Here is a 14,325-nt window from a genome sequence, read left to right as displayed (position 1 = left end):
CAACGAACTGGCAGATGCTGGTTTACAAAAACAGACACCAGGTATTGAAGTAACTCAGCGGGTCAAGCAGCATCTCTGGAGAACATGATCCTGGCGTGAAACATGACCTAGACATGTTCTCCGGCGATGCTGCCGGACACACTGAGTTACTCCAGCACAGGTGTTTTAATAAAAAACACTAGTTGGGCTTCATCTATGGTATTGCATTTTGTTGTTCCTAGCATTTCACAGGAGGGATGTGGTACCACACACTGAACATGATGGTGTGAACATGTGGTACCACACAGTCAACATGACAACCTTCTGTGTTGAATGATCTCCTCATGTGCCTAAATTTGTCTGATCAGGCTGAATGATGTTGTTGGAGGAATGCATTGCATAGGGACAGCTTTAGTTTGTGTTGAACCACTCTTCAAGAAAGGGCTCCTGTTCCAGAAAGAGTGTACTTATCTTATAGTAAGATTCCATGTGCATTCGAACCACTTGTTGCATGGTGGAAATTTATTCTGAATGCAGTCTGAATCTTTCATTTTTTGTTTTACTCATTTCCTTGCCCATTTTGTTAAAAGTGTCATAAATGAAAACAGTTATATAAATGAAAACCGTTATAATCATGAGACTATTCATTACCATACTGGCTGTTTCAGATTGAACATTTAAAAATGGCATTGCTCATTGGTATGGAATGATGCTTTGATGATATATGAAAAATGCATTATATTTTTATATTTCAGCATTAATACAGTGGCATAACGTTCCTACACTTGTTGTTTAAAAGTTTTCTAGACCTAGTTGTCTTCCAAGTTTATTAAATGTTTCCATTAAAACTCCAAGGAAAATGTTTCAATTCTGTTTAATTAACCTTTGATTTTCTTACGGCTTTACTTAGGTTGGTAAAGAAAACCCTTTCCCAAATGCTTCCTCTTTGGTCATTCCTAATGATTCCAAATTGACCACTCCATCATCCAACCAAATGAACGCAACGAATGACAGCATAAATGGAACATTGTCAGTAGTCACGGTTGCATCCCCACTCCTGAACACCACTGCTGTAATTCAGCCTACAACTCGTCCACCCAGTGTCACAGATGCCACTGCAGGTGAGCTGAAAATACTGACTTTGCGTATCCACTGCAGCAATTTATTTATTTGTTCACCTCCATTTAATTCTCTTGATAGTGATTGATAATTGAAGAGTAACCTCAGAAATGTTTTCCATGGGATATTTGAATTAAAACCTTTCAAATCAAGTTTGCTATTCACAACTAACACTTTTCTTAGCTCATGAATGTGATTGCATTAACAAGGGAAAAGTTCTCATCTCCACCTCGGGATGTCATACGTGCATTACAATGCACTGCAAATTAGTCCACTATTGCGGGAAGTGTCACTGCCCAATAAGTGCTATTGCCCACTAATCTCTTTGACAATGTTTGAGAGAGAAATATTATCTAGAATAATGGGTAACCTGTTTAGAATAGCTGCCATGATCATAATGGCATGGTTTATTTTACATTTACCTGAGAAAACAGATAGGGCCTCAGTTTATATCTCATGTGCAATTTGGAATGATGAGACTACTGTGCATCCTCAGTATGCACTAGCATATGCCAGCAAAGATTTCTGTGCTCATGTAGTCTGAAGAAGGGTTTTGGCCTGAAAGGTTGCCTATTTCCTTCGCTCCATAGATTTAGCTGCACCCGCTGGGTTTCTCCTGCACTTTTGTCTATCTTTGGAATAAATGTTGACTTGAGTGAGAAAACAGTTAATTAAGTCATAAATTTGGGGGTGAAAAAGAAAGTTCCCCAGATGTTGCCGTTAAATGCCCTTTCATATAATTTTGGATTTAATCCATCATAAGTTTAGACAAAAAGAAAACCATCCATCCTGATCATTCTGAAAATGAGTATTAACATAACCAGCTCAGCTCTCATTTTGCTGTTATGATTGAGAAGCAGGTACTGTACATACAAACTTAAACACAATGCTATTTTAGCAGTCTTCTACTGTGGATTACGTAGTATGATTGATAATTTATCGTATTAATGATTGTATATTTATTTGTTGTGATATTACATTAATGGGCCTGTTAAGCTGTAAATATTTCATCGTTCTGTTCTCAGTGCATAATGACTTTTGAACACACTTGACTCTTAGCAAGTCAAAAGCAACCTTTGTGAACAACAATTTCAACAGTTCACAATTAAGTAGATTTTAAGCGATTGAGGAATAAAGAACTGAGTATTAGAAGCTTATAGAATCACAAAATTGGTTTGGAAAGAATGAAAACAATTATTCTGATATTAAAACATTGATGTGTTGTTAACAGTGAAGGAACTGATTGTTTCTGCTGGGGACAGAGTGGAGATAACTCTGCCAACGGATAAGGTTGATCTGAATGCCTTTGTGTTGCCCCCTTCCCCAGAAGGTAAGTGATTCGATCTCTATTTACTCGTGAGAGAATGAATGAACGTATTGATTCATCTTGGCTGTTTATCCATATTGAATTCATTCATTTCTTCAGCTCTTTAGTTTTCAGCCAATACACATGGCTAGCTCACCTTGAATTCCATGCAATCTAACATTCCAGACTAGCCTAACATGCAGAACTTTTCAAAGGCATTGGCTACAGTCCTGCTCACTGCTCTCATCAATCCTTTGTGACCTTTTATATTAAAAAAAAAACTTTTCTGATATATAAGGCCCAGGCACACATACTGACTATCTCTGATCAGCTCATGCCTATCAAAATGCTAGTAGATTATGTCCCTAAGAATCTACTTCGCCGGCCTGTAGTTTCCTGACTTGTGCTTGCTGCTCTTGTTAAATAATGATACAACATTAGCCAGTCTTCCAGAACTTCACCCGCAGCTAAAGATAATGCAAATATCTCTGCAGGGGCCTCTGCAATTTCCTCCCTTATCCCCCCACACACACACACACACGGTCTGAGGATGTACTTGGTCCGGTCTTGAGGATTTGTCTTAATGCACTTTAAAGCTGCCTCTTAAGTAATTTGTATATAATCTAAGACATCACAACTCCTATGCCTCAGTTCGTTAGTTTACATAATCTTCTCAGTAAAATTGGCTGAGACATCCCTTAACTATTCAAATGTTTTCTTATTTGATTTTATATATTGTCACATCAGGACCTGATTTTTAACATGCAACCTGGTTCTAATTCTTTATTTTTAATTCCAGGCTATAAATATGATTGGCAACTAATTATTCACCCACATGACTATATGGGAGAAATGGAGGGTCAACAATTGAGTACACTGAAACTCTCCAAAGTAAGTATATAAAAATAATTAATGACAAAGATAATCTAAAAAGTGGTGGAGAATTGGACAGTTATCAGAAGGAAACAGCCATAGAAAATCCATTGCCTCATTGCCTCATTGCTAGCAGGGCCCAACAGGCAAGTGCAATGACCATGCTGAAGATTTGCATCCGTGTCCAATGCAAGTGCTAAATGATGAACTAATTTTCTGAGAACCTTGCCTCACAGAAGCCGGCCTTTCGCTAATCTGACTCGGTTTATCTGACATAATCAAGAGGCTGAGAAAATCAATTATAGGAAAGACATTGGGTCAGACAAGATACCAGCAGTATTTCTGAAGATTTCCACTCTGCAAATAACCTTATCTTTAACCATGTCCACTGTAGCAACAACACTGGTATCTCCCTGACAATTTGAAATTAGCTAGGTAGAGTGTATTCATAAAAAAACAGGATAATCCAATCCATTTATTCTCGACATCAACATTTCCAGTGCTTCACTCCTTCATGCTGACTTTTTGCTGACTCACTTGGCTTTTAATGTCCCTTTTCAGATGCATTAATCCCTCTTGAATCTCACTGTCCCACCCAGCTTTGTATCATCAATATATTTGGATTTGTTTTATTCTCTTTTAATTTGGGCCACTAGAATGGCTGAAGGGGAAGCTCTTTGCAACAGTTCACCAGCAACAGTCTGCCAACTTCAAACTGACCCATTGATTCCTGCTCTTTGTATTCTAATATTTAATCAATCCTCTTTCCATACTAGCATATTATCCTCCTTCCTGCAATTTGCTTGTAATTATCCTTCCCGGGATATCTTATTATTGTGAAAATCTGTACGTTCTACACCATTAACTAAACTCCTATTTACCTTTTTTATATTAAAAAAAACTCATCAGGTTTGGCAAACATAATTTCCTTTAAATGAACAGTCATGTAGATTTTCTAAGCATTCTGTTATCTTGCTCTTAATGGATTTCAGTCTTTTCCTGATAGATGATATCAGGCTAAGTGAGTTTGCTGTCACTCCCCTTTCAGGTTGAAATAGTTGAGTTCATATTGTAAATTAAAGTATTTAATATCAATAGTGTACATTTTGTTACAAAAATCCTGGAATATTTTCAAAAATGTGCTTTGTACAGAGGAATTTAATGCATTTGTTAAATTTATAATGTTAGTGAATTTTGCAATTGTGTTTGCTTCATTCTACTCAGACTATTATAGATTCTAGGGAAGTTTGGAAAATGACTACTGATCGATTTGATTAATATAAGCAGTCTTAGCACTCGTGTAGTGCTTATCCAGTGCATTGCACATTGAACTAAACAGTGTTTTGGTACTTCAATTTTTCAGCTTTCAGCTGGTTTCTACATGTTCAAGGTAATAGTTCAAGGAGACAATGCATACGGAGAAGGCTCAGTGAATGTGACTGTTAAACCAGGTTAGTATTCGTGATTTTATAATCTTAAGTGTAGCAGCTCAGGATATGATTAAAACTCTTAAAAATTATCATGTAACAACAAATCAATTGGCTCAGTGTGGTCAATTGTTCTGATTAAGGTTCAAATACTTTAAAGAGCAGTGTCTATGCTTTAGAAACTAAAAGTGTAATAGAAAAGGAAGCAAATTAAAATAACCCTAAATTATTTGGGTGAGTGAATAAATATAAAAGCAAAATATTTTAACTGCTGGAAATGGGAAATAAAAGTAGAAACACTTGAATACTCAACATCTGTGAAAAGAAAAGAGTTAAGGTTTAAAGTTGAAATAGGTGAGTTAACATTGTAAATTAATGTATTTAATATCAATAGTTTGTGCAGCATGTTACTAAAATCCTTTAATATTTTCAAAAATGTGCTTTGTAGAGAGGAATAAATTTATTATATTTAATATTAGTTAATTTTGCAAATGCATTGCATGTAAAATTCAAAACCAGATGTAATCCTCTGAAGAAATATCATTTAAAGTGGAAGGAATAATTAAAATAGGTCACAAAGATGAAATGCAATCCACATTGTGTTCTTTTTATACTGGAATTAATATTAATGACATTAAAACTACAGTACCAACAGTCAACATTTTCCATTATAAATTCCTGTGACTGTATTTATAATGGAAACCATATATGCAAATTTAATGTTTTATAGTAAAATCTATCTCACAATGCATTGTTTCCACCTACTAGTCACACTAGAACAGGCTTAAACCATAGTCGTCATTGTAAATGGATGTTGAACTTCATAATGTGGAAAGGTGTGGACATAACAGTCCAGAATTCATGTAGAAATACTGGCAGTATCAAGATGTTTTGCATCTGTATATACATTTTGTCTGGAAGTCTTGAAATGACTGGCTGAGCTCTTGTGAAAATGTAGTTATTTTCAGGCACAAACTTTTGCAGATCCCCAGAAGTCTACCCATTGAACTAGTTAGATTTGACATAGAAACTGCAAGGTTATTCATTTAAATAGATTTCTTGGTATCAGGGAGAATGACAAGTATATGATAATTTACAATTTTGCATTGAGTTGGCTTTATTATTTTAATAATTTAATTTCCATTCTTATCACACGTTTTAAAATATTCTTAAATCGCTTTTTAGTTGGCTTTGGAAGTTTCTAAATTTTAGTGACATTAAGAAACATTCAATGTCCTTGGCAACTTGGATTGCCTGCAAAGTCTGATGATGACTCCTTTTCACCCTAGGCATTACATGTTTTTTTAAATTCTGGTCCACAGTGGACCGTCCACCCCATTGACAGTATTAAGTCATAACATTTTCGCCAACTGCACAGGGCCCTGTCATTTAGGATCAGGATGCCATTTGTCAGCAATTTGGTGTTGGGTGGGGCTTGGCAAAGTTTAAGTTCATACTTTTCCTTTGAGAATTGGAAATGGGAATAAGTAGCACAGTGCTGGCAGCAAATTCCCCACAATCTCCTAATTACACCTGTGATGCTATTGTCATTACGAAGTTTTCAAAAACTATTTAAAAAACTAAAATCAATTAATAACAAATATAAAATTAAAACATTTGAACTCTTTACTGACTTAAGAAGTATATTAATTATCTTTTCACTCACAGTCATCTCTTAATTCAAATGAGCCTGGGCTGACCAGGCAGGTTCGGAGAACTGATTTCATATCCTTGTGGGAATTGTACTTGCGCATAAGGCAATGATGGCAGTTTTTTTGGTTTCCTTCTGTAATCCAACATAGTAGCTTATGATGGACAGCAGTGATTATTTTACAAACAAAAACAGACAACACACCCAATTGGTCACTTGGTGAAAAGCAAGGGAGTGTTCTGATACAATGATGGCCAGTGAGCTGGTTTACGTTTCCATGGGGCATTTTTGTGGAGTCCAATGTTGAACCAAAGTGGGCAAAGATTGACCTGCGGGTTCCAGACATTTGCACTTGAGGTGAAATCCTGATTGTCTCAATTGGAACTTTTGGCAATTGCCTCCTAAATCTGATTCAGCTGGCAGCAGGATTTTCAGTTGCAGTCATTTGAATAGCCCTAGCCAAAAACTATTTGCATTTAGAATATTGAAACGGTTGTTCTTTACCCGTATGTTTCAAGTAAATGAATTGTTTTCTAATTATAGAAAGGCTATTTGATGAAGCTGGATTTGTTGCTGCATTGTCCTAGCTAATTGTTTGTATCGCTTTTGTTTGCAGCAAAGCCACATTTTAGTAGGTGTATTTTTGCCATATTTACTACTTTCAATATTGCTTTCATTTAACTATGAATGGTTTATTTTGCAGCACCTCGTGTAAATCAGCCCCCAGTGGCTGTCGTGTCTCCAAAACTGCAAGAGATCTCACTGCCAACAACGTCTACTTTTATTGATGGAAGCCGTAAGTTCGTAGATTTACTGCAGTGTAACACAGATCTGCTATTAGGCTATGATTAAAATACTATTAGAGTATGTTTACTTTGCGTAAATTAAAATCTGATTATTTTTTTTTAGATTGTGAACACTTTGAATCTTCTCTCTAAATCCTGGTGTCTGTTTGTTAAGATGAATACAAAAGAGGATATGTACAGTTTTACAATGAGTTAGGTTAAAATTTGAGATATTTAGATGAAGCTACATATTAGACTGGCTTTACCTAAATACTATAAATTGTTAACTAGCGAACAGGTGGAATTTTAATCCAGACAAATGTGAGGTATTATATTTTGGGATGTCAAAAACCAGCAGGGCATATGTAGCAAATGGTGGGGTTCTTGGGAGTGTTGATATACAGAGAGATCTTGAGTTCAAAGTTCCCTGAAAATGGTGTTGCAGGTGGATAAGGTGGTGAAGAAGCATTTGGCATGCCTTCCTTCATGGTTGAGGCCATGATTTGAGGCAATGTCACGTTGCATTTGTACAAAATGTTGTTTAGATTGCACAGTTTTGTTCACCACACTACGGGAAGGATGTGGTAGCATGAGAAAGAACGCAGAAGAGATCCACCAGGATGTAGCCTGGAATGGGGTTGGGGTTTGGACTGTTGGGGTTTATAAGATTATGAGGAGCACTAGCAAGATAGATAACCAAACTTTTTCTCATAGTAATGGATTTAAAACAAGATTTAAAACCAGAGGCCATAATTTTAAGATAAGTGGCGGGAAATTTAAAACGGCTCTAAGTGACATGTTTTCAACATAGAGTGGTGGTTTTATGGAACTATATCCCACATGGTGGTGGAGGTAGAAATAATTACAATATATAAAAGGCATTTGGAAAGGCACTTGGGTAGAAAGGAGTAGAAAGATGTGGGTATATGCAGGCAAATGGGATTAGTGTAGACAAGCATCATGGTCAGCTTGGACAAGTAGTACCAAAGGGACTGCTTCTGTGATGTACATCTCTATGATGATCACAAACTTGAATAATTATCAATTATTAACAACCTTAACCAGAATTCTGCTTAATGCAAATGTTTAATTTGTTTGAACCCAAGCAAATTCCCATTTGCCTAGAGCCCACTGTACAATTAATTCTTCCTCTGAAAATCCTCTTTGAAGCTATTAGCAACATCATAATAATAGTAAGATTAAACGAGAACTTACCAGTTTGAAGTTTGATCTTGATTTTATGAGGAGTTACGATGAGCGATTACGTGAAGAAGGGTCGTCCGTCTGCGTGCGCGTCAATCTTCAAAGTAGCGGTGTTAAATCACAGATAAAAAGAAGACCTGAGAATAGTAAGATTGTGAAGAAACTAGAACTTCCATATGACCTTGATAGTATGAGGGTGGGAGCGGTGGGCACGTAATCGCTCATCGTAACTCCTATTAAAATCAAGATCAAACTTCAAACTGGTAAGCTCGTTTAATCTTACTATTTTACTTCGGAGTCACGTGAGTGACTACGTGAAGATTTCAAAGCTCTGTGATTTTACGCCGGTTACGAATCCAGGCGTCACACACAGAATGGATTGACCATGGATGTGTGTAATCATTAAAGCATTCAGACATATCGTAGTTAAGTAAAGAAACTGATGCTTTAAATGAAAGAAAAGTTTTTAAAAAAGTTACCCCTCCCAACCTTGGGGGGGGAAACTAAGGGACAGAACTTAAAATAGTACGTGCAAACACCCCCAGTCCGGTTATGGGTTTGTTATAAAACCGGTGGACCGTTATTTCATTCGTCCATCCTGCAGCCACTAGGATGTCGTCAAGGGGCACGTCCATAGCTCTTGCTGCCGACGTAGATGCAGCCCTGGTGGAGTGAGATTTACCCATATAAATGTTTACTGCTACTGCCATTACCCCTTTTGACCATCTGGAGATGGTTTGAGTTGACACCTTTTGGTGTGTTTTTTATTTTTTATTTATTTATTTTTTATGGCTGATGAGGACCGATTGTTCTGAGCCTCTGAGGTTCTCCATAACTCTCAGATAGTGGTGTTAGTATGTTACCACCCACACAACTGTTGGTCCTCTGGATATGCCAAGAACTGGATCTCCATCCCTGGCATTCCTGGCCTGCTCTGTTTTATCAGGTTCCTGATTAGGAATGTTATGTTGTTCATATTGGTGGTCATGTAGTCCAACCGTAGCTTTTGCAGTGTCTGGACTCTTTGTCAGCATACCACCTTCAGGGTTAGTTATAGGCGGTCCCCACTGTCAAAGTAGGGTTTGTACCACGCTCACATCCCATGTGTCAGTGTACCTTGGCCTTGGAGGTCTTAAATTGTAAATTCCCTTCATGAATTTTGTTGTAAAGGGGTGCGTTCCTATCGAACTGTGCCCTGCTTCCGGCATCAGATTGGAGGAGAGTGCGCCTCTGGCACTATAGATGCACTATAACTTAGTTTATAGTTATAGTACAGTTGATAGGAACTCCAAGACATCCGTTATCCGAACTGTGTTGTATTTGTTCGGACAGTCCTATGCCTTGAAATGGCCTCCTCAGAATCTGCAGACCAACAAGTTATACGTTCATGTAGTGGATGATTGCTCCCTGTAACTGGGTTCACTAGGAGGTCCCTGCTCTTGGGTACAGCCATTACTGGCTGGACTATAATTCCCAAAATTTTTGGGGACCAGGCTTGAGTAGGCCAATCTGGCACTACCAATATGCCTGTGGCTTAGTCTTGCTTGATTTTTGTCAAGCATCGGTTTGTGAGACAAATTGGCGGAAAGCATACATAAACATTCCTCCCCAATTGAGGGAGAAAGCATCCACTGCCTTGCTCCTGGATCTAGCTCGTAGGACACATATCTGGATAACTAATGGTTAGTCTAGATGCAAACGGATCAACATCTGGTATGCCAAATCGTGTAGTTATTTTGTTAAATACTGTCTGATTCAACATCCATTCTGTGTTGTTATTAAACATTCGTGATCCAGCATCTGTCACCGTGTTATATCTACCTCGTAGATTTCCCAAATATTCCTCTCGATACACCAGTGCCAAATGAGGTTCGACAATCTGTTGTAAGATACAGATTTTACACCACCCGTGTTAATGGATATATGCCACCGCAGTGGTGTTATCAATCTGAATTTGAACAAGCACCGGTTGCATATCGCTACAGAGAACCTTGAGTCCATATTGTGCCCCCAACAATTCTGGGTAATTGATTCCATGTGTTGGGGAATTACAGACTCCTGCTCATTCCATCTGCCCCCACAGCTTTAGACTGTGTTGGTGTCTCCCCATCCTTATCCGCTTGCATAGGTCTGAAGAACCCTCGATGGCTTTTGAGCAAAATTTCCCTGAGCTGTCTCCCATTCGTTATCCACCATAGTTATTCAACAATGGCCTCTGCTGGCAATCCATAGTTTGCCAATTCGGCCTGCATGTAATCTGAGTGTTCGTTCCTTTGCTTGCTGTAAGTTCTGGTAATGCAAAGGCCCGTACTGCTGGGAATGCAGCTACTATTTGCCAATTACACTCGCTGTTTGCCTGATAGATGTCTAGAATTTGACTATCAGGTCATTGCAGGCTTAATTAATATTGTCGTTTGCCCCTAGGCAAAGTCACCAACATATTTACTGTTTTTGATAGTAAATTCTAGGTAATCAATTACCCTTGTAGGTGTCAATTTTGATTTAACTGGATGGATGAGGTAACCAATTCTTTCAAACAGGGTTTTGGTTTGCTTGACTGATGCTTCTGCCAATTCTTGGTGACTCCAAAATGAAAATGTCCTCCAAATATGCCATTACTATGTGGTTTTGAGACCTTTGTAGTCCCAGAATTGGTTTCCGTAGTTTAGTCAATAGTCTAGGAGCTGATGTCAACCCATTTGGCAGAGCCATGTTAAACTTCAAATATCTCCTGTTCTTAATGAATAGACACCGAATAGTATGCATCTTAGAGATCGATGCATGCCATGTGACCATTTTATAGGAAGCTCCTATAAAACAGTAGTTAGACCGTAACAAAAAATTGCTGTCGTTGGTACCTTGATTGGTCCGACAGCTTTTGCTTCCTTCTTCTGGTCTTACCTGAAGAGAGGATTCGGCGGCTGGTTTCTCCAAAGTCACCTTGATAGCACTGTTCCCTTGCCGGCATTTGTGCTTCAGTATGTTCATACTTTAATTCGAGATCAGTTACCTACTGATCTCGAAACCAAATTTCGTTTGAACGTTATGTGAGGTTCAAATGACAAATAAATGGTATTGTATAGTATTGTAATTCGAGATCAGTTGCCTACTGATCACTCACACTCCCCTCCATTGAGAGTGAGATTTGTAGGTAGCCTTGAAAACAGGTGCTGCCGCAAGCCCCTGTGGATACCTGCGCTGACATGGCCCCTCCAGCGGGCCTAAATGAGATTCTTGCTTTGGGTCAGACTGAAACTGGCCGTGAATGCTCCTCTCCTCAGAGCAGGAGACATTTTCTAGATCTCTATCCAGGGAAGCACCCAGTGGAACCTGGATGATTGCAGAAGTATTTCTTTTCTTTTGTGCTTATTATTTATTTTATGTTAAGCTCTTTGGTGCAAGTTAACTTAAACAGTGCTATATAAGTAAAAGTTACTTACTTACTTCCTTTCTTCTGCTTGTCCCTGGGAAGGTTCCCCCCCCCCCTGCTTTTGTACTCTGATTCAGAGTGGTTTCTTCCATATGTACTTCCCCCTCCAATGGGGAAAACATTGGGTTGCCCCATTATGCGAGGCTCCCGGTACTGCCTGCTGCTGTAGGCACCGGGCTGACACAGCTCTCTCCTTAGAGCAGGTCATTGTTGGAGCAACTTCTCCAAAAAGTTGCTCCTATGTGGGAGAGTCGTCCTCAGACGCTCTCCGTTGAGGGAGGGTATCCCTTTCCCTCCCCGGACTCTTCTGAGTCAACGTGTTGTTTGATTTGCGGGTGGATTTTCCCGTACTGCAGGACCACCAACGGAGCTCTCCTCCTGCAACAAGTCTCCTGCCGGTTCAGCTGCCGGCGCTAAATGTCGGGAAACACCGTTGCCCGCTACTGGGAAATGCTGCGGTCTTCGGCAGCCGACTTCCCCGCGGACCGTACCCTCGACATCTGGGCCCTGAAACTACAAAAGTTTCAAGCCCGAAAGAACGCAGATAAGTGATTCAACTTTCCTTACCTGCCCATCCTAACAGCCTGGGAGGACGCAGTGCCTCTGCCAGTCCATCGCGCGTTGCGTTCAGACGTAATGACGCGCACGCAGACGGACGGCCCTTCTTCACGTAGTCACTCACGTGACTCCGAAGTAAAATTAATTAGTCTTGTCATAATACATTCATCAACTGAATTGGAAATTCATGTTTTTCTATTTGCAGAGAGCACAGATGACGATAAAATCATAAGCTACCAATGGGAGGAGGTGAAGGGTCCATTGCGAGAGGAGAAGGTGTCAGCAGATACACAGATACTGAAGCTGACTAACTTGGTCCCAGGAAATTATACATTCAGGTACCAAAGTGCAAAAGTTTAAGTATGCATAAGACTTCATGTTAAAAATGATTTAAATCAATTTGTTTTCCCAACTGTAGTCTGTGGGTTGCATTAACATCCCCAGAAATGGATGCCAGCATCCAAAAAGCAGGAGTTGCTATTCTGTTATTGAATTTTTGGATGCTCCAAATCAGTGTGAAAACGTACTGTGCATAGTACATTGGCGGGATATGTTCCTGGGAAATAACTTCAATTTTCTTTCCCTTTGAATATATTGCAGAAAAGTATTAAATATAAATCTCTCCTTTCTGCACTTTTGAAGTTAGTATGATGCTCCCTTTCATTTAACTTCAGGTTCTAGTTTAACAGTTAACGCTGCAAATAACCATATAACCATATAACCATATAACAATTACAGCACGGAAACAGGCCATCTCGACCCTTCTAGTCCGTGCCGAACACATAATCTCCCCTAGTCCCATATACCTGCGCTCAGACCATAACCCTCCATTCCTTTCCCATCCATATAACTATCCAATTTATTTTTAAATGATAAAAACGAACCTGCCTCCACCACCTTCACTGGAAGCTCATTCCACACAGCTACCACTCTCTGAGTAAAGAAGTTCCCCCTCATGTTACCCCTAAACTTCAGTCCCTTAATTCTCAAGTCATGTCCCCTTGGTTTACACTGTAGCTAGTTTTCCTCCCTTTGCAGAATTGCTTGATTCTGTAACTGTACAGTTAACTGAAACTGTATTCCCAACTTACTTATCCAAGAAAATATATTTCAGTCGCAGGTTTTTCTCATCGAAGGATGCCAATGATTAGTGTAACACCGAATTATCTAAAATCCTATCTTGCTTGTTAATCTTGTCCTCGTTGGGAAATCCAAGATGCAAATAGAATAGAATATCTTCACTCTTATGAAGATATTCCAAGCTTGAGCATTCACTGGGTACTCTTAATGAATTCAATAATTGGAACAAAGCAATGGATCATTATTTCCACAAAACATTGAGGCAAATTCATTAATAGACCAAGATATGACTTTTGTTAATATGGATCAAACAGAAATAGAAGTATCTACTGTTGGAGGAGGAATGTGGTAAATTGTAATGGTAACATTAAATTAAATACAAATTCAGACTTAATTTATTTTTATTACTGCAAAAAATCTTAACTAGAACATTAGACTGCCCCCTAGTGATTTGCATTTAGTGCACATGACACATAGAAAGTTCAACTTAAGACACAAAGTGCCAGTGTAACTTAGTGGGTCAGGCATTGGCTCTGGAGAACATGGATAAGTGACATTTTGGGTCGGGGCACTTCTTCACCTTGATGAGACTCATCAGTCTTGAATGGCCTTGACCTGAAACTTCACCTATCCATGTTGTCCAGAGATACTGCCTGACCCACTGAGTTACTCTAGCACTGTTGTCCTATTTTGTAAACCAGCATCTGCAATTATTTATGTCTGCATGAAACTTCAATTTGTTATCTTGTTTTCCTGTCTGTGGAATTCTCTGCCTCACAGGGCGGTGGAGGCAGGTTCTCTGGATGCGTTCAAGAGAGAGCTAGATAGGGCTCTTACAGATAGCGGAGTCAGAGGATATGGGGAGAAGGGAGGAACGGGTACTGATTGGGGATGATCAGCCATGATCACATTGA

General features: G+C 39.0%; 1 protein-coding gene across 4 annotated transcripts in view; it reads left to right on the top strand.

The window, feature by feature from the left end:
* kiaa0319l (KIAA0319 like) overlaps positions 1-14,325 on the top strand; it is a 74,609-nt gene that overhangs the window by 28,466 nt on the left and 31,818 nt on the right. For all 4 annotated transcript variants that reach the window (XR_004415956.1, XM_033045195.1, XM_033045197.1 and 1 more), the window contains exons 4-9: positions 890-1,100; positions 2,330-2,428; positions 3,204-3,295; positions 4,641-4,728; positions 7,059-7,151; positions 12,537-12,669. Coding sequence is in view for 3 of the 4 variants with exons in the window: in XM_033045195.1 (XP_032901086.1) it covers positions 890-1,100; positions 2,330-2,428; positions 3,204-3,295; positions 4,641-4,728; positions 7,059-7,151; positions 12,537-12,669 (716 nt within the window). In the remaining variant the exon portion in view is untranslated. The remainder of the gene's footprint in view (positions 1-889; positions 1,101-2,329; positions 2,429-3,203; positions 3,296-4,640; positions 4,729-7,058; positions 7,152-12,536; positions 12,670-14,325) is intronic.

This window comes from Amblyraja radiata, chromosome 27 (assembly GCF_010909765.2).
Source record: "Amblyraja radiata isolate CabotCenter1 chromosome 27, sAmbRad1.1.pri, whole genome shotgun sequence".
Lineage (NCBI taxonomy): Eukaryota > Metazoa > Chordata > Chondrichthyes > Rajiformes > Rajidae > Amblyraja > Amblyraja radiata.
The sequence above is the reverse complement of the archived record's forward strand: the minus strand, read 5'-3'. Positions and strand labels throughout refer to the sequence as shown.